Here is a 16,424-nt window from a genome sequence, read left to right on the forward strand (position 1 = left end):
CTGTAGAATCAATGTGGTCTGTCCCCTAAAAGAACATAAAGGCTTTTGGATTGGCTAAGAAAACTTTATTATGCTCCACATGTTTGGGGAGCTCATGCACGTGTGTGCATGTGCACACAGATAAACACACACACACAGAGCTAATACTGTTCAAGGCATTGGCCATAGGCACAGAGTGACCCTGGGGTTGAGGAGATGCCCAGAATTCTGCTCTGGGCCCTCCTTTCTCTATAGTCTTTTGCATGCAGGCTGTGGCCCAGACATATCCTGGAGGCAGCGTCTTCACACCTCCAAGCCAGGTCCCTTGCTCAGTCCCAGTGCCTGCACCAGGTCCTCTCCGAGCCCGCTCTTCAATGTCCGTCTCACTGCAGGGACAGAGCAGGGTTGGAGGGGGTTGATAGGGATAAAGTGGGCATGGGCGTGTGGGAGTACTCACAAGATTTGCGGTTGCCACGGGAACGCTTGCGTTCCCTAGCAGCTAAGGCACGAGGACTGCTCTTGGTCACTGACTGCACCAGCAGGTCCATGATCTCATCTGAAGTGTCACTGGGTAAACTGGAGCCTGGGGGTTCTTCTGGCGGTGCAGTGGAGGGCCCCACTGCTGTGGGCATAACTGGGGAGCTGCTCGGGACCAGGCCTGAGGGAGGCCAGAGATGGAGGTCAGGCCAAGGTGGCCCCAAAGCAAAACCCTTTCCCTCGAGTGGCCACAGGTCCCACCTCTGCTACGGCGGCTGTGTGTGGTGTCTTCAGGCTTGATGGTCAGCAGACTTTTCATGCTGGCGTGACTGTCTGCATCACCCCGGCCTGGCCCACTGCCCACTGCCACTGGGACAGATGGGTTGTTGGGGACTTCTCCAGCCACACCTGAGAACTTCTCTGTCTGGAGAAGGGAGAAGAATGAGCTGGGAGCCGGGGAAGGAAACCATGGGGGTGGTGGTCAAAACCTGGAAGGGGCTCCCACCTCAGTGATCATGCGTCCTCGGGTCTTGTTGCGCTCACGGTAGGTGGCCCGCTTCTGCTGCTGCTGCAGCACCCGTTCTCGGCAAGTCCGGTACTCCAGCGCAAACTCCCGCAGCGTGTGGCAGAACTGCATGACGCGCACTTCGCGGGCTGCCTGTGCCGTGTACCCCAGGTACAGCAGGAAGGCGTGGAACCTGGGCAGGACAGGATAGGAAGGGATGGTGTGCCCCGCTTGGGTGTGAGAGACAGCAGTGGCAGTCCTGCCTCTCGGGCTGATGATGTCACCTGTTGCAGACACGGCGGTGTACTACTCGCAGCATAGCAACACGTCGGGCACAGTGGGCCAGGAAGTGGGTGAGGCGGGCACGCAGGGCTGGGGCCAGCTCGTGCTTGGCCAAGCTCCGCAGACTGTCTTCGGCTGCCCGGCTTCGGTGCTCCAGCTGCCCCAGGTTCTCAGTCAGCTGCTCAAAGTCTACCTAGAAAAGCAGGGGAGTACACTGGCTGTCCCCCCGATAAGAAGGCACTGCCTGAGGCTGCCTCTGCCAGGCTGGTCAGCCTGGGCCATAGGAACACAGACAAGATCCAGCCCCTGCCCTTCGAAGGTTTGCAGTCTACTGCAGGAGACCGACAAGTCCATTTGACCCAGTGGGGAATAGAGATTTCTTGGGGGAAATGGCAGCTAAACTGAGACCCAAAGACTGAGTAGGTGTAGCCAGGCCAATAGAGAAAAGCATTTCTGATAGAGGACACAGCCCTGATAAACAGCTGCAGCTGAGCAAGCCCTGGCACAGCAGCTGAAATAGGGAGGAGGGGAGAAGCCAGCCCCAGGCAGCAGCATTCCCTCACGCCATTGCCAGTTTTATTTGAGCCTCTGGCTGGTGCTAACCTTGGCACAGCGGGTCAGGGCGGGGATTTCTGAGTAGAGGTCGGAGGAATCAGGCCGTGTCTGGAGCACCAAGGAGCAGAGATGGTACAGCAGTGACTGCCTGCGCACTGTGTCCTTCACCTCTGACACCTTCTCCAGGTAGCTCAGCTCAAAGCCACTGCTCTGAAAGGACCTTGTTTGAGCCTGGGCCTGGGTGGCTCCAGAGCCTGGCTCCCAGCCCCCATGTGCCATCACTCACCTGGGAGCCATTGAGGAAGTTGCCCACAGCCAGCAGGGTGGCTAGGATGCAGCGGAAGGTGGCATTTTGCACCAGCTGTCCCATGCCCACTTTCAGGTCATACAGTGGCTCTGCGATTTCCTGGTGTGGGAAGCCAGGGAGTCTTAGACTACGTGGTTATCATGCTCACCACTGCCTGTCCCATCCCATGACCCAGGTACCCGTTCCATGGTGTCATAGTCCAGCTTGAAGGCCCAGAGTTGTAGGCGGGCAGCCAGGCCCCCGATGGAGGCAAGAGTCATCAGGAAAGTCTCAGCTGGCCCCAGAGGAATGTCAGGATTGGCCAACTGGGCCTCCTCGATCTTCTGCCGCTCCTCCTCTGTAGGCATCATGGTCAGTAGTTTCTGAGGACACAGCCACCACCCCACATAGGCCACTCAGTGCTGGCCTGAGGCCTCAAGCGTTGGTCTTGACTCCTCCCCTAGACTTTCTGGGGGAGCTGCAGGGTCTGGGGACTGCTCTGCCAAGCCCATGCCCACCACTGGAGGGACAGGAAATACCCACTGACCAAAAAAGAGCTAGACCTCCCATCTCCCTTCAACACCCCCAGCTGGGTATCCCTACCTCAATGCCATCCTTGCTGACAGCAAACTCATCAAAGTTGAGCAGGGCAGCCTTAATGACGTGCACAGGTGGCAGAGTGGTTAGGCCAATGTTGATAGCGTTGCTGCGCTTGGGGTCCAGCACTGTGGTCATTGTCCGGCGGCCCTCGCCAGCTTTCTTTGAGGTTGGGGGAAGGGCAGTGTGAGACTAGGAAAGGGACTAGCTGGGGCAACAAGCTAAGAGGGCACACTAAGACCCCCATCTAAATGGCCAAATGGTGGGGTCACCCTACAACCAGGGACCTGGGGTGAACTTAGGCTAGTTAGGGCTCTGTCAATCCCTTGCTGAGAGACCTCAGACAAATCTCCACTCCTTACTTTGCCTCAGTTTCCCCATGTGGGAAATGAGTGGCCGCCCCAGCAGTTAGGACCCTTGAGCTCTGATTCTGTCCCCTCTCCACAGGGGTTACCTTGCAGATAAGGGTGCATTTACCTTGGAAGGCAGCACGTCCTTGGCACGGGACTCGAACAGGTGCTCCAGCCGGGCTGTGTCCACGGAGACAGGCTCCAGGGAGGCCCACAGGGTGGAGCAGGGCCCGAAGCAGCTCCCAGAGCCTCTGTGGCCCCCAGCCAGCTTTAGTTCCCGCCAGAAGAGTTTTACTGTCTTCCTCTTGGTGGGGAGGGCCAGGCTGTCGGGTGCCGACGGGGGCAGAGGGGCAACTGGGGGTGGAGGTGGTGGGAAAGGGTCTTTGATGGGTGGGGGAGGTGGAGGTGGAGGAGGTGGTGGGCCTTCTGAAAACAAGGGCAGTGGGGGTGGTGGGGGTGGGACCCCATTCCCGGTGTCTATAGACTCCATGTTCAGCATGTCCTGGTCTTCGTCCTCCCCCAGATCTGAGAAGTCCAGGTCCCCAATGCAGAGCTTCGGGACACGGGTAGGGAGCTCCTGGGTGGGCTCGGCCTTGGGACTTGGTGGGGCCAGTGGCTTCTTGGGCTCTGGCTCAAGGCTCTGTTGGGCCCGGAGCAGGACTCGGGGGGCAGGGCTCTGGGGTGTTCTGGGTGCAGGGACTGGTTCAGGGGAACCCCAGAGTTCCCGGGTATCTAGAAAAAGAGAAGCCGCTGTCAGCATCATGCCCTCTGTGGAGCAACGGGGAGACATGGGTTGATTCTGCCCATACACCGACTCACCTGGGCACCCATCGGCCTCATCGGGCACTGCCCCAGCCAATGCCTCTGCCCGGCCCTGGGCCAGTGCAGCCTGCTTCTCTGTTTCTGCTGCTGCCACATTCTCCAGGAAGCGGGCTCTGGGGGGAGGCACCTGTCAGTGAGCTTGTCTGACACATCCCGGTGCAGGGTGGTACGCGTGCTGGGCCCCTGGGCATTGCCTCCCATTGCAGGCACACACAGACACACACAGACAGACCATGCGCGCTGAGCAGACCCAGGACCCGAACACCCGAGGCCAGCCCGTGTTCAGTCCTCCACATCTGGGGAGGGTCATTTCCAGCCCAGCATTCCCAGGTCGGCATACATAGAGAAAGAGGTTCTACTCAATGTCCATCCAGCAACTCTGCTGTTCATGCTCATTGTTCTGATTCTAGACAAGGACCCTTGGAGCAAAGGAAGGGGATAGCTGTCCCCATGGCACACCAGACCATCCCTCCCTTGGCAGGTCTGCAGTTTCTGAGAGCTCTGACCTATGCCCAGAACAGGGCCTGGTAGATGACCTGCACCCAGTTTGTATTGAAATAATGAAGGTGATCCAAAGTCTCTTTTTTGGCCCCCCCAGCTTCTGGTGGCCCTCAGTCCCTGCTCCTACCTTAGCCCTAGGCTGCTTCTCCACCTCCACAGCACACGGCACCCTAGATCCCCTCCCCGCTCTACTCCTGGCCTGCAGGCCTGGGAGAATAGGTTCCAGGTTGGGAGTCCATGTCTGGTCAAAGCTGCTAAGTTGTCACTATTGAAGCACAGGGACCACTGTGATTCCAGGGAAGTAACCCCAGTGTTTAGACCTTAGCTAACTGAGGAGGGATAAGGATGGGAGGGAAGGGGCCTGAGACTCCCCCAGCTCTGGCTGCACAGGCAGGTTGCACCCCCGTTGCGGGAAGCAGTGCTAAAGCCATGAGCACCTGGCAGGCCTGGCAGGCTAGCTTCTGTACTTACTCCAGCCTGGCCTGCCCAGCCGGGGTCTGGGGGGCAGGTGGGCTCTCAGGGGCCCTGGGCGGGGGGGGGGATGAGAGAAGAGAGAGTAATTGTGGTGCCTGCTCCACCCCGAAGTCCAGCTGCTCACACCCACACAGAGCTGGGCAGTGCTGTCAGGGACCCCTTCCCAGCCACAGTGGGAAGAGGCAGGGGTGGGGAAGACAGGACAAGAGGAGCCTATGAATGGAGGGCAGAGACTGACATGAAGCCTGACAGGGTGCGGTAAGAGACAAAGATACAGCGGAACAAGAGTCAGAGACAGTGACGGAAAGACAGTAGGGGGTAGGGAGACAGATGATATTGGCCAAGACAGGTGGGATGCTAGAAAGAAATGAAGAGAAGCCTCAGGAGGGGGAGGTCCAGTTAGAGCTGAACCTCCCCCACCCCTCAGCAGTCACTTACCAAACAGGAGCAGTTTGGTGAAGTCTGGAAAGAGAGAGAGAGAGAGCACACATTTGGGAAGAGGAGGCGGAAAGTCCATGGAAGGGAGCAGAGCAGGAGGGACAGGGAGGGAGATTCCAGGTGGGGGCAGCCTCTATCTCCCTACTTACTTGTAGATGCTCCTCTCACAGGAGCTGTCAGCTTGGGGCACCACGGAGAGGGTAGGAAAGAGGTTCACCGAGGTACAAAGGCCAGAGGCAGGGCCCACGGGGCTGGGTGCAGGGCCTACAGGCAGGGTGGGGCCTGTGGGGCTGGAGGCAGGGCTTGTAGGTGTGGCAGGGCTGCTTGTGGAGGAGGAGGGGCCTGTGGGGCTAGAGGCGGGGTGTGTCAGGAGACAGGGCTTCTCCTGGCCCATCCATCCCATCTCCCCAACTACTGAGGCTGGCTCTTACCCAGGCTCCATGGTGCGCACAGGGCAGCCCCCGCCTTCTAGAGATCGGCGGCTCCTCTTGCCTTCCTCAGAAGAGGGCTTTCTCCGCTCCCGCCGTCCACCTACAGCTTCCTCGATGTCTCCATCCTCCAAACGCAGGGCACTCTAGCAGACATGGGCCCAGATATGAGCAGCTGAGGTAGGGTAGGGCGCTGGGGAATTGCGCCCCCTCTCCTCCCCTCCTCTTGCTCCCAGTTGGGCCCTGGTAGCCCTGCGCACCTCGTAGAGCACAAGTTGAGCTCGCAGGTCGATGTCAGTGCCCGCATTGCCCAAGTGGTACTGGACCAGTGACTCCATGCCCTGCTGCTCCAGCGCATCCGTCACGTCGTAGAAGGAGTCCTGATCGGGGAGGGCTGCCAGCGTCTAGAGGGTGGGGATAGGAGGGCAAGGCTAAGGCTGATGGGGGCCTGGAGTCAGGAGGCTGAGGAGCTCAGAACTGGCGTCTGGTTGCCACGTTTGGCTCGACACACACCTTGTTGATGAGGGTGACCGTGTACACCAACAACTCAGGGTCTGCACCGTTCTTCTCCTCTAGGACGGACACCAGGTTGGCCCATGGAAGAGCACCTGCCACACAGAAAGGGAGCAGTCATGGGGAGGAAGGTAGGACAGAGGGCTCTGAGTGGCGGGGGAGGGAGGGACAGTCTCTGACCGGTGGTGCTGGCCACAGAGTTGACGGCATAGATGAACAGCGGCGCGTTGCTCTCCGAGTATTCCACAAACACCAGCAGCAGCTTCAGAGCGGTCTTCACCACCAAGCGGGACTAGGGGGAGGGGTCACCATGTAGGAATGGGGCTTGGGCCACACCTGTGCCAGCTCCTGGTGTGGTGGGGGAGCGGCTCCTGGGGCTGGTCCCAGAGAGGAGAGTCTTGGCAAAAAGACCCTGGCTGTAGGCCCAGGCATTGAAGTGCTTTCTAGGGTTAGAGGGGCCACAGACTAACTCCATTCTAGCCCATTTTGCAGAAGAGGAAACCGAGGCCCAGGCAGAGGCAGTGGAAAGAGGGTCTGTGACTGGAAGGAGGCCCACTCACCTGGCTGGCACACAGTGTGTACAGCCACTGCACGGTCTCATTGTGGGCCACCACGCCCAGCATCCCATCCACAAAAAGCATCAGCTGGCCTATTGCTGGGGACACAGAAACAAGCAAGAGGAGGTCAGTAAGGGGTCACTGATGGTAAGGGTCATGAGGGCAGGGTGGGGCTGACCTCGGAGGATGTAGCTCTGGTAGTTGTGGTCAGCAGCAGCACCCACGCGGGTCAGGCAGCTCAGTCCCTCTGAGTGCACGAATTCAGGCACCAGGTCCTTGTCCTCCTGGGGGCGCCACAGGGAGTTTACAGGGGCTCAGGCTGGATGCCCACCCCCGCCCACCTCTGGGCCTCACCTGGAAGATCTGCTTTAGTGAGAAGAGGGAGCGGCGGAGCTCAGGGCCACTGGAGCCATACAATTTTTCTGCAAAAAAAAATTGTATGGGTAGGTGGGCATAGTAACCTTGAGGGGACCCTGACACCCTCTTCTATTGGGACACAACCACAACCACCCAGCAAAGAATATTCTAATACTCTTGAACCCCCTACCTCCTCCTCTACTTACTCCCTGACTCTGGGCAGCCCCCAACACAGTGGAGCTGTGGCATCAGCCCTGGCCCTGGAAGGAGAGGTCAGGATAGGAAGGGGAGGGGCCATATATCCTGTCTCTGATCTCTCCTGCTCACCATCCAGCACAGGCCTGCAAGAAACTGAGCCAGCTGGGCTGGGCGGGGGTGGTTGCTGGACATCGATGCTCTCACACACTCACCTAAGATGGCATTGACCCTCACGGAGAGCTGGGTCCGAAGGATCAGTGTGGGCTTCCGTCCTTTGCTGGAACCAAGCAGCCTAGTCAGCAGCTCCCAGCCCATTCCTTGGGGTCCCTTCCCCCACACCAGGGCTGCCAAAGACCTCCCCAAATGTTCCCCCAAGCCCAAGGGTTGGCCAGACAAGTGTTTATGCAAACACAGGTATCTTAGGTATGTGGGACAGTCCCCCACTCCCATGCTGGGCAGCAGGTAATACTGGCCAGGCCTTAGGATTCCCCTGGCACAGTTCCCTGGGGCAGCAGGACGTGACCCAGAGCCCAGGCTAGAGATAAGGTGTCTGGGCTGTGGACACCTGAGCCAGCCCCCAGTGGGAGCAAGGCTGGGGCCAGCCCAGTCTTCCTGGTTTCATCAGCTCTGACCTGATCTCTTCATAGAAGCCCTCCAGCATCTCCCGCTGCTCTTCCAGGGACAGCTCAGGGTCCAGGTAGTATCCAGAGGGAGACACTTGCAGGGCACAGTCCTCTAGCTGGGGGCAAAGAGAACAGCCGTCAGGAGTGGGAAAGAGGCGGCTGGGGTGTGTATGGAGACCCCCATGACCTCCTACCTCCTCCTCAGGGTGCCGGCAGAGAGGCCCAGCATCGCCTGAGCACTGCAGCCGCGTGTCTCTCCAGCAGCGCTTACGCGCAGCCTGTCTCAGGTGCCAGACTTCCTTGCCCTTTGTGTGTGCGGTGTCTCCTTGGCTAACACCTACTCATTCTTTAGGTTTCCGATTAGATAAGGCTTTTTAAAAAAGACTTCCTGGACTCCTCTAGCCAAGGCTGTGCAGCCCGCTCCACACCTTGTGTGCACCCCACTCTGATGCCTTCCCCAGAGCAGGGAAACATCCTGGACGCTAGTCTCCTTCCCCTGTAACCATGTGTTCTCGGGGTTCGGGAGCCTCTCACAGCACTTGACACTGTAGGTGCTCACCAAGCATGTGCTGAGCAATGAGCATGAATGAGGAAGGAGAATGGGGAGAAGACGGGAGGAAGTTCCTGCCTTCGAGGAAGTTCACAGCCCTGTGGGGTGATAAGCTGCAGCCACAAAGCATTGGAGCCCTGGGGAGAAAGTGTTAAGAATGCTGGGGGGGGGGGCGGGGCGGTGAGTTCTCCCTCCCAGGAGCACAGGCCTTTCCCGGTACCTTTGCGCTCTCTCCTAAGCTCCCAGGGCCCTTCTTCTGTAACTTGTTTCCTGAGCCTGCGCAGCCCAGCTGGCTCACTTCTACTACCTCTGTCACTTTCTAAATAAACTTTCTCTTATAATTTGGAAAAAAAGAATGCTGGGAGGTGCAAACCCAGCTGGGAGGGATGTGTGTGTCTCTCCCTGAGATAAGACAGTGAGGACCAGGGGCTAATCCACAGGCTCCCAGTCCCTCCAGGCCTGAGGGTCTTCGCCTTGCCCTCAACTGCCCTGCAGTGACCATGGTCCTGGCTGGACCTCAGAGGCCCCCATGTGGCCTATTGAAAACCAGATTTCAGGGTCTGACTCAGTCATTCTCTAGTGAGTTCCTGAAACCTGTATTGTAACAAGAAGGCACATGCTCCATCCACGTATCTGCTTCTCCTGTCTTTCTCCCCACTGAACCTGGCTCCCCTCCACCACTGGGCAGAACACTTGGCCCCTTGAGAAGTGCCTGTGGAAGGGCCTAGTAAGGTGACCGTGGAGAGTCTAACGGCAGCACTGTGCCTCTCCCGAACAACCTCCTCCATAGTAAAGTCCCCTTGACTTGAGTGGACCCACTCCTTGAGGTGCCGTGACCCAGGAAGAGCCCCCCTCTGCAAAGTCAGGGGTCTTCTGGCCTCCATCTTACTGGAAAAGTCAACCCCACATTTGTCCTGTCAACCCCACATTTGTTCTGTCAGCCCTGCCTTGTTCGGGGCCAAGCTCTAGGGCTTCCAGCGGCCCTAGGTTCCCTGGGGGGAAAGGAAGTCCGCTCCTGCCTCCAGCCCTGCCTCTGCTTAGCACCCCTGCTATGTCTGAGAGGCTGACCCAGCTCCTTCCTGGCAGTTCAGGCCCTTCCTATGAGGCCCTTGGGTAACCACCTCCCCCGCCACTGCCTGGGACATGGGACACAGGACAAATACTCCAGCCTGTTTTCTGTCCCACTTCCTGTCTGGCTGCCTGCCCTCCACTTGGGCTAGCCTGGCCTCTCTGCCGTCCCTAGGAGCACAGTCATCTTCTCCAGGGCCTTTTGGGAACAGATCTGAGATGGGGGGCAAGGCCCCAGGGCTGGGGTATTTTATCCAGGGCCAGCTCAGTGGAGAACAGCCCCACATTCCTCCTGATCCCTCTTCCCACGAAATGACTCAGCAGCCTACCCTCCCCACCCCCACCCAGGAGCAACTGCAACTCCTGGGACCCTAGAGAAACATATCTCCCCCAGAGCCACAACCTCCCTCAGGGATCCCCCAAATCACACACATATAGAACAGCTCATTCGTTGAAACATTTGCGAACTGGGCTGGTTTTAGGTGCTGAGGACTTAGCAGGGAATAAGACACTGCCTCTGCCTTCCCTGCTTTCCATTCAGGTTGGGCAGGCAGGCAGGCTTGACTCAGAGAAAGGCCACAAATAAATGTAGAAGCACAACGCCAAGGGACCTAAGCAAGGGGAGCAGTGGAGTGGTGTAAAGATAAACACTGGAGGAGTGATCGGATTATACCCGGTAACTGCTTACATACCCAGGTACACGATCAGTTATACATATGCTCACTGGCCAGGCACAAGCCCAAGAAGCACACCCACAGAAAGCTCGGGCCCAGCATGCTCTCTTCCCCTCCTGCACGCACACTTGCACGCTCTAATCCCAAGTGTGCAGGATACACGGAATGCCTGCCTCCTTGTGGGGCAGGGTCCTGAACACAAGTGCTCATCACTCCCAGCCTCCTCAGATGAGCACGTTTAAACCCTCATGGTGGCAGCGGCTTCCCTAACCACGTCCCCTGTTCAGTCCTGCCAGGGCCCCATTGCCGGAGAGGAGGTCCAGGGGTACTAGCCAGCCCAGAGCCTGCAGGACAATGTTCCCCTCCTCCAACCATTTGTCTCGGGTAAAGATTTGTCCAGGCAAGCAGCAAAGAGCAGAGACTTCCTGCCAGCTGAGTGGTACTTGTCCCTCACAGCCCTGGCCCCTTCCTGGGGTCACCCTTCTGAGAGCCAAACCTCTGGGCCTTGTTCCTCACACCCTGGGGTTGCGCCAGGCTTGAGTAAGCCCAAACCCTGGTCCCTGCTGACAGTGCTTAGGGTCAGCACAGGGTCAGTGTGGGTCTACAGCCTTGACTCCTCCTGGCTCTTGTCTTCCACACTTCCCCGCTGTCCGTCTTGGGGTGGTGTCCCTCCCCCATTCTTCCCAGACCACTTTTCTTTTGATGCTCTGGACTCAGGTTTTTCTGGCAGCCCCAAGCAACTCGTTACATATGATTTGACATGCAGAGCTAAGCTTAGGGGGACCTGGGTCTACTCCCCCATATTTTTCTTTTCTTTCTTTTTTTTTTTTACATTTATTAGTATTTTTTTAAAATATTTTATTTATTTACTTTTACAGAGAGGGGAAGGGAGGGAGAAAGAGAGGGTGAGAAGCATCAATGTGTGAGAGATACATCAATCAGTTACCTCTCGAGTGTACCCAACTGGGGACCTGGCCCGCAACCCAGGCTTGTGCCCCGACTGGGAATCGAACCAGGGACTTTTTGGTTCGCAGGCTGGCGCTCAATCCACTGAGCCACACCAGCCAGGGCACGTTTATTAGTATTTATTTTATGCTGAATTTACTCCCAGGCCATAAGCTTTTGTTTCTTCAGTTTCTTCTGGGATATCTTTTTCTTCTGTGCAACCTCCTCCTCTGGTGCAGGAACAAGCTGCCCTTTCTCAGCGAGGATCATCTCGACGTGGCAGGGAGAGCTCCTGTACGGGTTGATCCTGCCACGGGCTCTGTAAGTTCTGCGCTGCATCTTGGGAGCTTTGTTCACCTGGATGTGCTCAATGACCAGAGAATCCGCATCTGAACCCTCAAGTTCAGCCTTTCTCTATGCATTTTTAAGCATGTGCGGCAAAAACTCAGCACTCTTTTTGGGCCACCGACCCTGTGTCCAGCCCCACTGTTTGGCCTGGGCACACCTACCAACTCCACCATTGTATTGACGAATTGCTGCAGATACTTGGTGGCTTTTTGAATATGCATACCCTTGATGGCCTGGGCAGTTGCGTGAGTGTTCTTAAAGTGAACATGAAGATTTGAAACTCTTGATTTGCATGATTTTGTGGGGTTCTGTGGGTCAAGTGAATAGTGAACCATCTTCGGAGGTCACCTCTGGTGGCTTTCGGGAAGAAGCTACTCCCCCATATTTTTCATAGCAGTGTAATGGGGTGAGCGTGAACAGGCCAGAGGCAGGGTATAAGGAAGGTGGTGGAGAGGACACAATGATATGCTGAAGGACTCTTGTTTTAGGAAATAATTTGCAAACTGCCTTTTTCTTCTCTTCTCCTATAAACACAGGACCCTGTGCTCTGATGCCCCTCCTTTCCTGCTACCTTGGGTCTCCAATGAGACCTTGACTTCCTGGAGGAGATGACATGGATGGGCCTTGAGGAGGGACACCCACTTTTGTCACGCACTGGGCCGCCTAGTTCCTAGTTCCTTTGATCCTGATAACCCTTTTATAGGCGAGGAGACCAAGGTACAGAATTTGCACCAGGCTGCACAACCAGGAATGGAGCCAGGGCTAACTGACCTAGATCTTAAGTGGATGTTCTCTGGAACTGCTCCAGGGAACCCTGCAAGGGAAGTGGGGTGAAGGCTGGAGCCTGTAGGGTTGCCAAGAGCTGAAGGTGGCCCCTCAGCTTTCCAGACTCTGCAAATACCCCAAACTGGTCCACCCAGTTCCAGCAAGAGAGGGCTAACGAACACACACACACACACACACACCTTACATGCTGGGGTAATTGTGCCTGCCTCTGCCAGGACCTAGGTCCTGGGGTCCCTCACCAGGCTGCAGCCCCGGCTCCCCAGTCCAGAGTGACCAGCGAATCGGACATGCCAGAGCACTCCATCTTACCCTTAAGAATCCTCTGGGACCCTTCCAGTTGGTCCCTGTCCCAGCAGGTCAGGCTCACACTTAAGCACCCTTGCCACAACTGTTTCTGAAGGGTAAACTGAGGCTGGAGCAAGGAGGGGGCAAAGTCAGGAATCATTCCAGGACAGTGCAACTCCTGTCCTACTGTAATCTTTAGCCACACTGGGGAAACAAAGTTGCTGGTAATGGACAGATTTCTAGGGCTATGTCTGCTGCTTGGGGTAGGGGGCTCCTCTGGCCTTTGCCTCAGGGTCAGAGCAGCACCCAGGTCCCTCTGCCCAGAGCCCAGGGAGAAGTCAGTGCTATCCCAGACATGGCAGGGTCTTTGCGTGTAAGGGAGGGGCTCTTGAGGTAGCACCCAGAAGGGCAAATTGTACAGGGAGTGTGGAACGGGCAGGCTCTGGGTAAGGAGAAGAGCCACAGGGCCGGAGAGCCATGTTCTCCCCTGGGGCAAGAGCAGGTCCCTGAGCTGAGTGAGGCTCTGGCAATAGAGGGAAGATAGATATTTCTGAGTTTCCCTGGGGACATCAGGCATGGCCCAAGGCAGTGCCAGAGCCCTGCCTCACCCCCCACCCAGGGCCAGGAGATGAGTCAGAGGCTGTGGCCAGGAGCTTCCTCCTAGACTGGGAGGAAATGAGCAAGGCCCTCTCAGATCTGAAAGTTCCAAGTCCTTTATAAAGGAAACCCCAGGGGAACTCAAGAGGCAGGCCTAGCCCAATGGGCTGTGTGGGGTGGAGCCCCAGAGAGAAAGAAGGCTGGGCCTCTGTACATCCCCAGGGAGGAGGCAGAGTCTGCAGGGATGATGGGGGTCAGTGCCCAGAGTGGGAGGGCAGAGATGGCTGTATCCTGTTCCTCTGCTGGACAACTGTACAGAGGATGAAGCCGGGAGTACAAAACCCCTTCCTCTTATTCCTGCTTTACAGCCCTGCACAGGGGCTCTCAAGGCAGGCCTGAGTCATGTCTGTGCCCCTGGGGCACCCACTTATAGGGCTAGGGGAGGAACCAGCTGTTGACATTTCCTGCAAGGAGGGGCCCTGCTCCCCCTCTCTGAGCTCTCTGATGCCTCTGCCCCTACCCTATTCTCAGCCTTCTTCCTCCAGCCTTCTATTCTGGGGCTGTGGTCACAGTTTATATTTGGGATGAGCACAGCACAGTGCATCTGACCATTGCTGGCAGAGCTGCCAGCCCCAGGGAGTCCTGGCTCCAAGCCCTGTGGTAACCCAATGAGCCTGCCCCCATATCCTGCCTGTGGGGGATAGGGCAGTCTTTAGGTACACCAGGTGGGAGATCCTGAAAGCGGGGAAAGCAGGAAGGACTGAGTTGGCAGGGACTTAGCACATTCTTTGAGTTCAGTAGTGTCCTTAGCTAGGGAGCAGAGTGGAGGGCAGGGCACCCGGCAGGGTAAGGAGATGGGTCCTTAAATGGGGGGTGTTCTGACCTTCTTGCCTGTAGCTGACCTCTCAAATCTGCCCCTAATTGGAAAGAGGGGTGTCAGGGTTAAGTCCCATCCTAGGGTGGGGGTGGGGTGAAAGGAATACTATGTTATCTGTAGTGCTCCAGGCTTATTTCAGCACCTGGAGTTCCAGGAACCTGGCCTCACTTCAGCACCTTTCTCCCTCCAGCACCCATCCTGAATAGGAGGTGGCCTCAGGCCGGATGTGCTTCTTCCAGGCGCACCTCAGTTTACCCCTTCCAATAGGGCAGGGCAGGGGCGGGGTAGGTTGTTGCATCAAAATTGGAGTGGGCAGGGTGCTGCCACTTTCAAGTCGTGGCCTTGAATCCCGGGCTTTGCCGGAACGTGCGCTATTCCCCAGGCCAATAGTCTCACCACCTCTCCCTCCCGAGCTTGGAGGCGGGGCTGGCCCATAGCGTGAGGAATGTAGGCTGGGGGCCGGGCGACCGGGGCACATTCCAAGGGAGACCCCGGGCCTTGGCGGGGAGGCAAGTTTGCGCAACCCGGCGACCCAGCTAAGGCTGGGGAGCAGGGGAGGGCACCCTCACCAAATCCCTCTCCTTTCCCGCACCACTTAGTGCAGACTGGCTGACTGGGAAGCCTAGGAAGTGGTAGTGCGCTTCCCCGAGCCCTTGCCCGGAAACCCGGCGCGCCGGAAAGGGCTGCCTGCGGGGGGCCGAGCGCAGCCAGCCGGAGGAGAGGTAGGGCCCGCCATCTGGAAAAGGGCCTTTCCTGGTACTGTGCACCAGTCGGTTCCGGGGTGCAGGCAAACTAGGGCAGGCCAGCGGTTTAAAATTAGCCTGGCCCGTCTCCTCCCTTCCAGCTGCCCGCCCGCGGCGGCGCGAGTAAGAGATGGTGGGGGCGGTGACTCAAAGGGCTTTTCCACCACCAGTGGAGCCTCCCGCGCCCGGCGTGTCCCAGGCTGGGCCGCTTCTCTAGGACTCCCCTCACTCCGTGAAGTCTCTTCGCCTCCGGCACTCCCAAGCCAGACCCCCAACCTGCAGTGGCAACACTCTAAGAGCAGGATTCAATCCAACCTCTAGACGCCCCTCGAAACCTTTGCTACCTTTAGTGGCCCGCCCCAGGTCCGCCCCTCCTCGTAGTTCCGCCCCTGCTTCAGGTGAGGTCGAATCTGGTCTACACACCCCCAGCTCCACCTCCTGGGTCCTCTACCACCCGATTATCTACCGTCACCCAATGCAGAGCAGTTATCCAGGCAGACAGGCATCAAGGGGACCCCGAGCGCCTCCTCAGGTGGGCCTCACTTCAAGGGGCAGCCAGGGTGGTGCAGACCACAAGATCCCATCTCCCTTCTTCGGCTTCCTTTAAACTTGAGAGGCGTTGCCGCAAGCAGGGCCATGTGGACCTTGGGTCCCCAGCCCAAGACTTTCCCGTCGGAGCGTAGCCACTCCAGATTCTCCCTGGGGGGCACCTCCCAAAGACTTTCATGGAGCAAACCCTGAACCCTCGATAGCCTCCAACCTTTGTCCGTCTTCCCTCACCTTGAGCGGCGCTCCCAGCAGGCGATGCAGCGCGGGTATCTGTGCACCCAGGGGCAGCGCCCCGTCCAGGCTGCAGGTGGGGGCCCGGCGCGGCTCCGGGAAGTTGGCACATGCGAAGGGATCAGTGTCCTCCAGGTACTGCACCCGCACGGTCACCACTGATACCGGCTCCCCGTCCCCACGGTCCTCCCCGCCAGCCATGGCTTTGCCACTGGCTCGCGCCGCGTACCTCGGGACAGGTCCCGGCTCCGCCGCCGCCGAGACTACTCAACTAGATCTGGGCGGAGACGAACCGGACACTGCTGAAGAGGGGCGGGGCAAGACGGAGGCGGGGCCGAGGGAGGTGGTGGAGCCAAAAATCGTCCGGGAAAGTGCAGGGGGTGGGCAACCACTGCCGGAGGCGGGGCTTGCGGCTAGCCACTTAGAGGGCGCGATCGTGATCCCGTTAGTTCACTGGCTAGGCGGGCGGGAAAACCCGAGCTCGCTCGCGGCCTCCGAGAACGCGCAGAGAGCGGGAGGCTTTCTCTGCGTTTGGGGAGGTGAGGCTGCTTTCTCTTTGAGGGATTGTTAGGGCAGGTGGGGCGGAAATTTCTTCGGATAGTGACCGGCCTTGTCTTCCTCGGTTTAGGGGCGAGATGGTCCTGAGTCGTTCAGTTTGAAGGGTGAAGTGGATGGGATCCTCTCATTTGGGGAAAGCAGGGAGATAGATCCTTTTCAATTTGGAGCAAGAAGTGTGGGGATTGACTGTGGGAGCAGGGGTGGGGGGTGGGCGGCGCAGTGGAGAGCAACGGGGAAGAAAGTGGAACAACTGTAACTGAAAACAATTTTA

At 57.9% G+C, this 16,424-nt stretch overlaps 1 protein-coding gene and 1 long non-coding RNA gene across 3 annotated transcripts; one reads left to right on the forward strand and one right to left on the reverse strand.

Moving 5' to 3' along the window:
- Positions 1-50: 50 nt before the first annotated feature.
- On the reverse strand, positions 51-15,851 carry FHOD1 (formin homology 2 domain containing 1). Of its 2 annotated transcripts, XM_045191884.2 has the most exons (24): positions 15,596-15,851; positions 7,952-8,058; positions 7,532-7,596; positions 7,119-7,186; positions 6,943-7,048; positions 6,768-6,862; positions 6,388-6,499; positions 6,208-6,302; positions 5,955-6,098; positions 5,698-5,840; positions 5,416-5,616; positions 5,267-5,290; positions 4,826-4,879; positions 3,851-3,966; positions 3,159-3,763; positions 2,688-2,843; positions 2,285-2,467; positions 2,085-2,204; positions 1,847-2,008; positions 1,246-1,436; positions 962-1,154; positions 718-880; positions 437-637; positions 51-365 (listed from the first exon to the last, which is right to left on the reverse strand). In XM_045191884.2, the coding sequence occupies exons 1-24, from the start codon at positions 15,794-15,796 to the stop codon at positions 283-285; spliced, it is 3,588 nt and encodes a 1,195-aa protein (XP_045047819.1). In that variant the 5' UTR covers positions 15,797-15,851; the 3' UTR covers positions 51-282. The 2 variants fall into 2 exon arrangements, with proteins under 2 accessions (XP_045047819.1, XP_024411981.1); XM_024556213.3 differs by lacking the exons at positions 4,826-4,879; positions 5,267-5,290.
- On the forward strand, positions 6,267-8,272 carry LOC128779711 (uncharacterized). The gene is made up of 3 exons (XR_008425801.1): positions 6,267-6,338; positions 6,688-6,890; positions 8,148-8,272. It is a non-coding gene; the product is annotated as an uncharacterized lncRNA (long non-coding RNA).
- Positions 15,852-16,424: the final 573 nt, after the last annotated feature.

The sequence above is a fragment of the Desmodus rotundus genome, chromosome 12, assembly GCF_022682495.2.
Source record: "Desmodus rotundus isolate HL8 chromosome 12, HLdesRot8A.1, whole genome shotgun sequence".
Taxonomy (NCBI): domain Eukaryota; kingdom Metazoa; phylum Chordata; class Mammalia; order Chiroptera; family Phyllostomidae; genus Desmodus; species Desmodus rotundus.

What these genes read in the sequence shown, in the direction of transcription:
- FHOD1 (XM_045191884.2), bottom strand. Translation starts at nt 15,796, where the DNA reads ATGGCTGGCGGGGAGGACCGTGGGGACGGGGAGCCGGTATCAGTGGTG. An exon ending in ACACACTGTGTGCCAGCCAG is followed by an intron (nt 6,500 to 6,767) that starts GTGAGTGGGCCT and finishes CCCTCCCCCTAG; the next exon opens with TCCCGCTTGGTGGTGAAGAC. An exon ending in AGGACGTGCTGCCTTCCAAG is followed by an intron (nt 2,844 to 3,158) that starts GTAAATGCACCC and finishes CCAACCTCAAAG; the next exon opens with AAAGCTGGCGAGGGCCGCCG.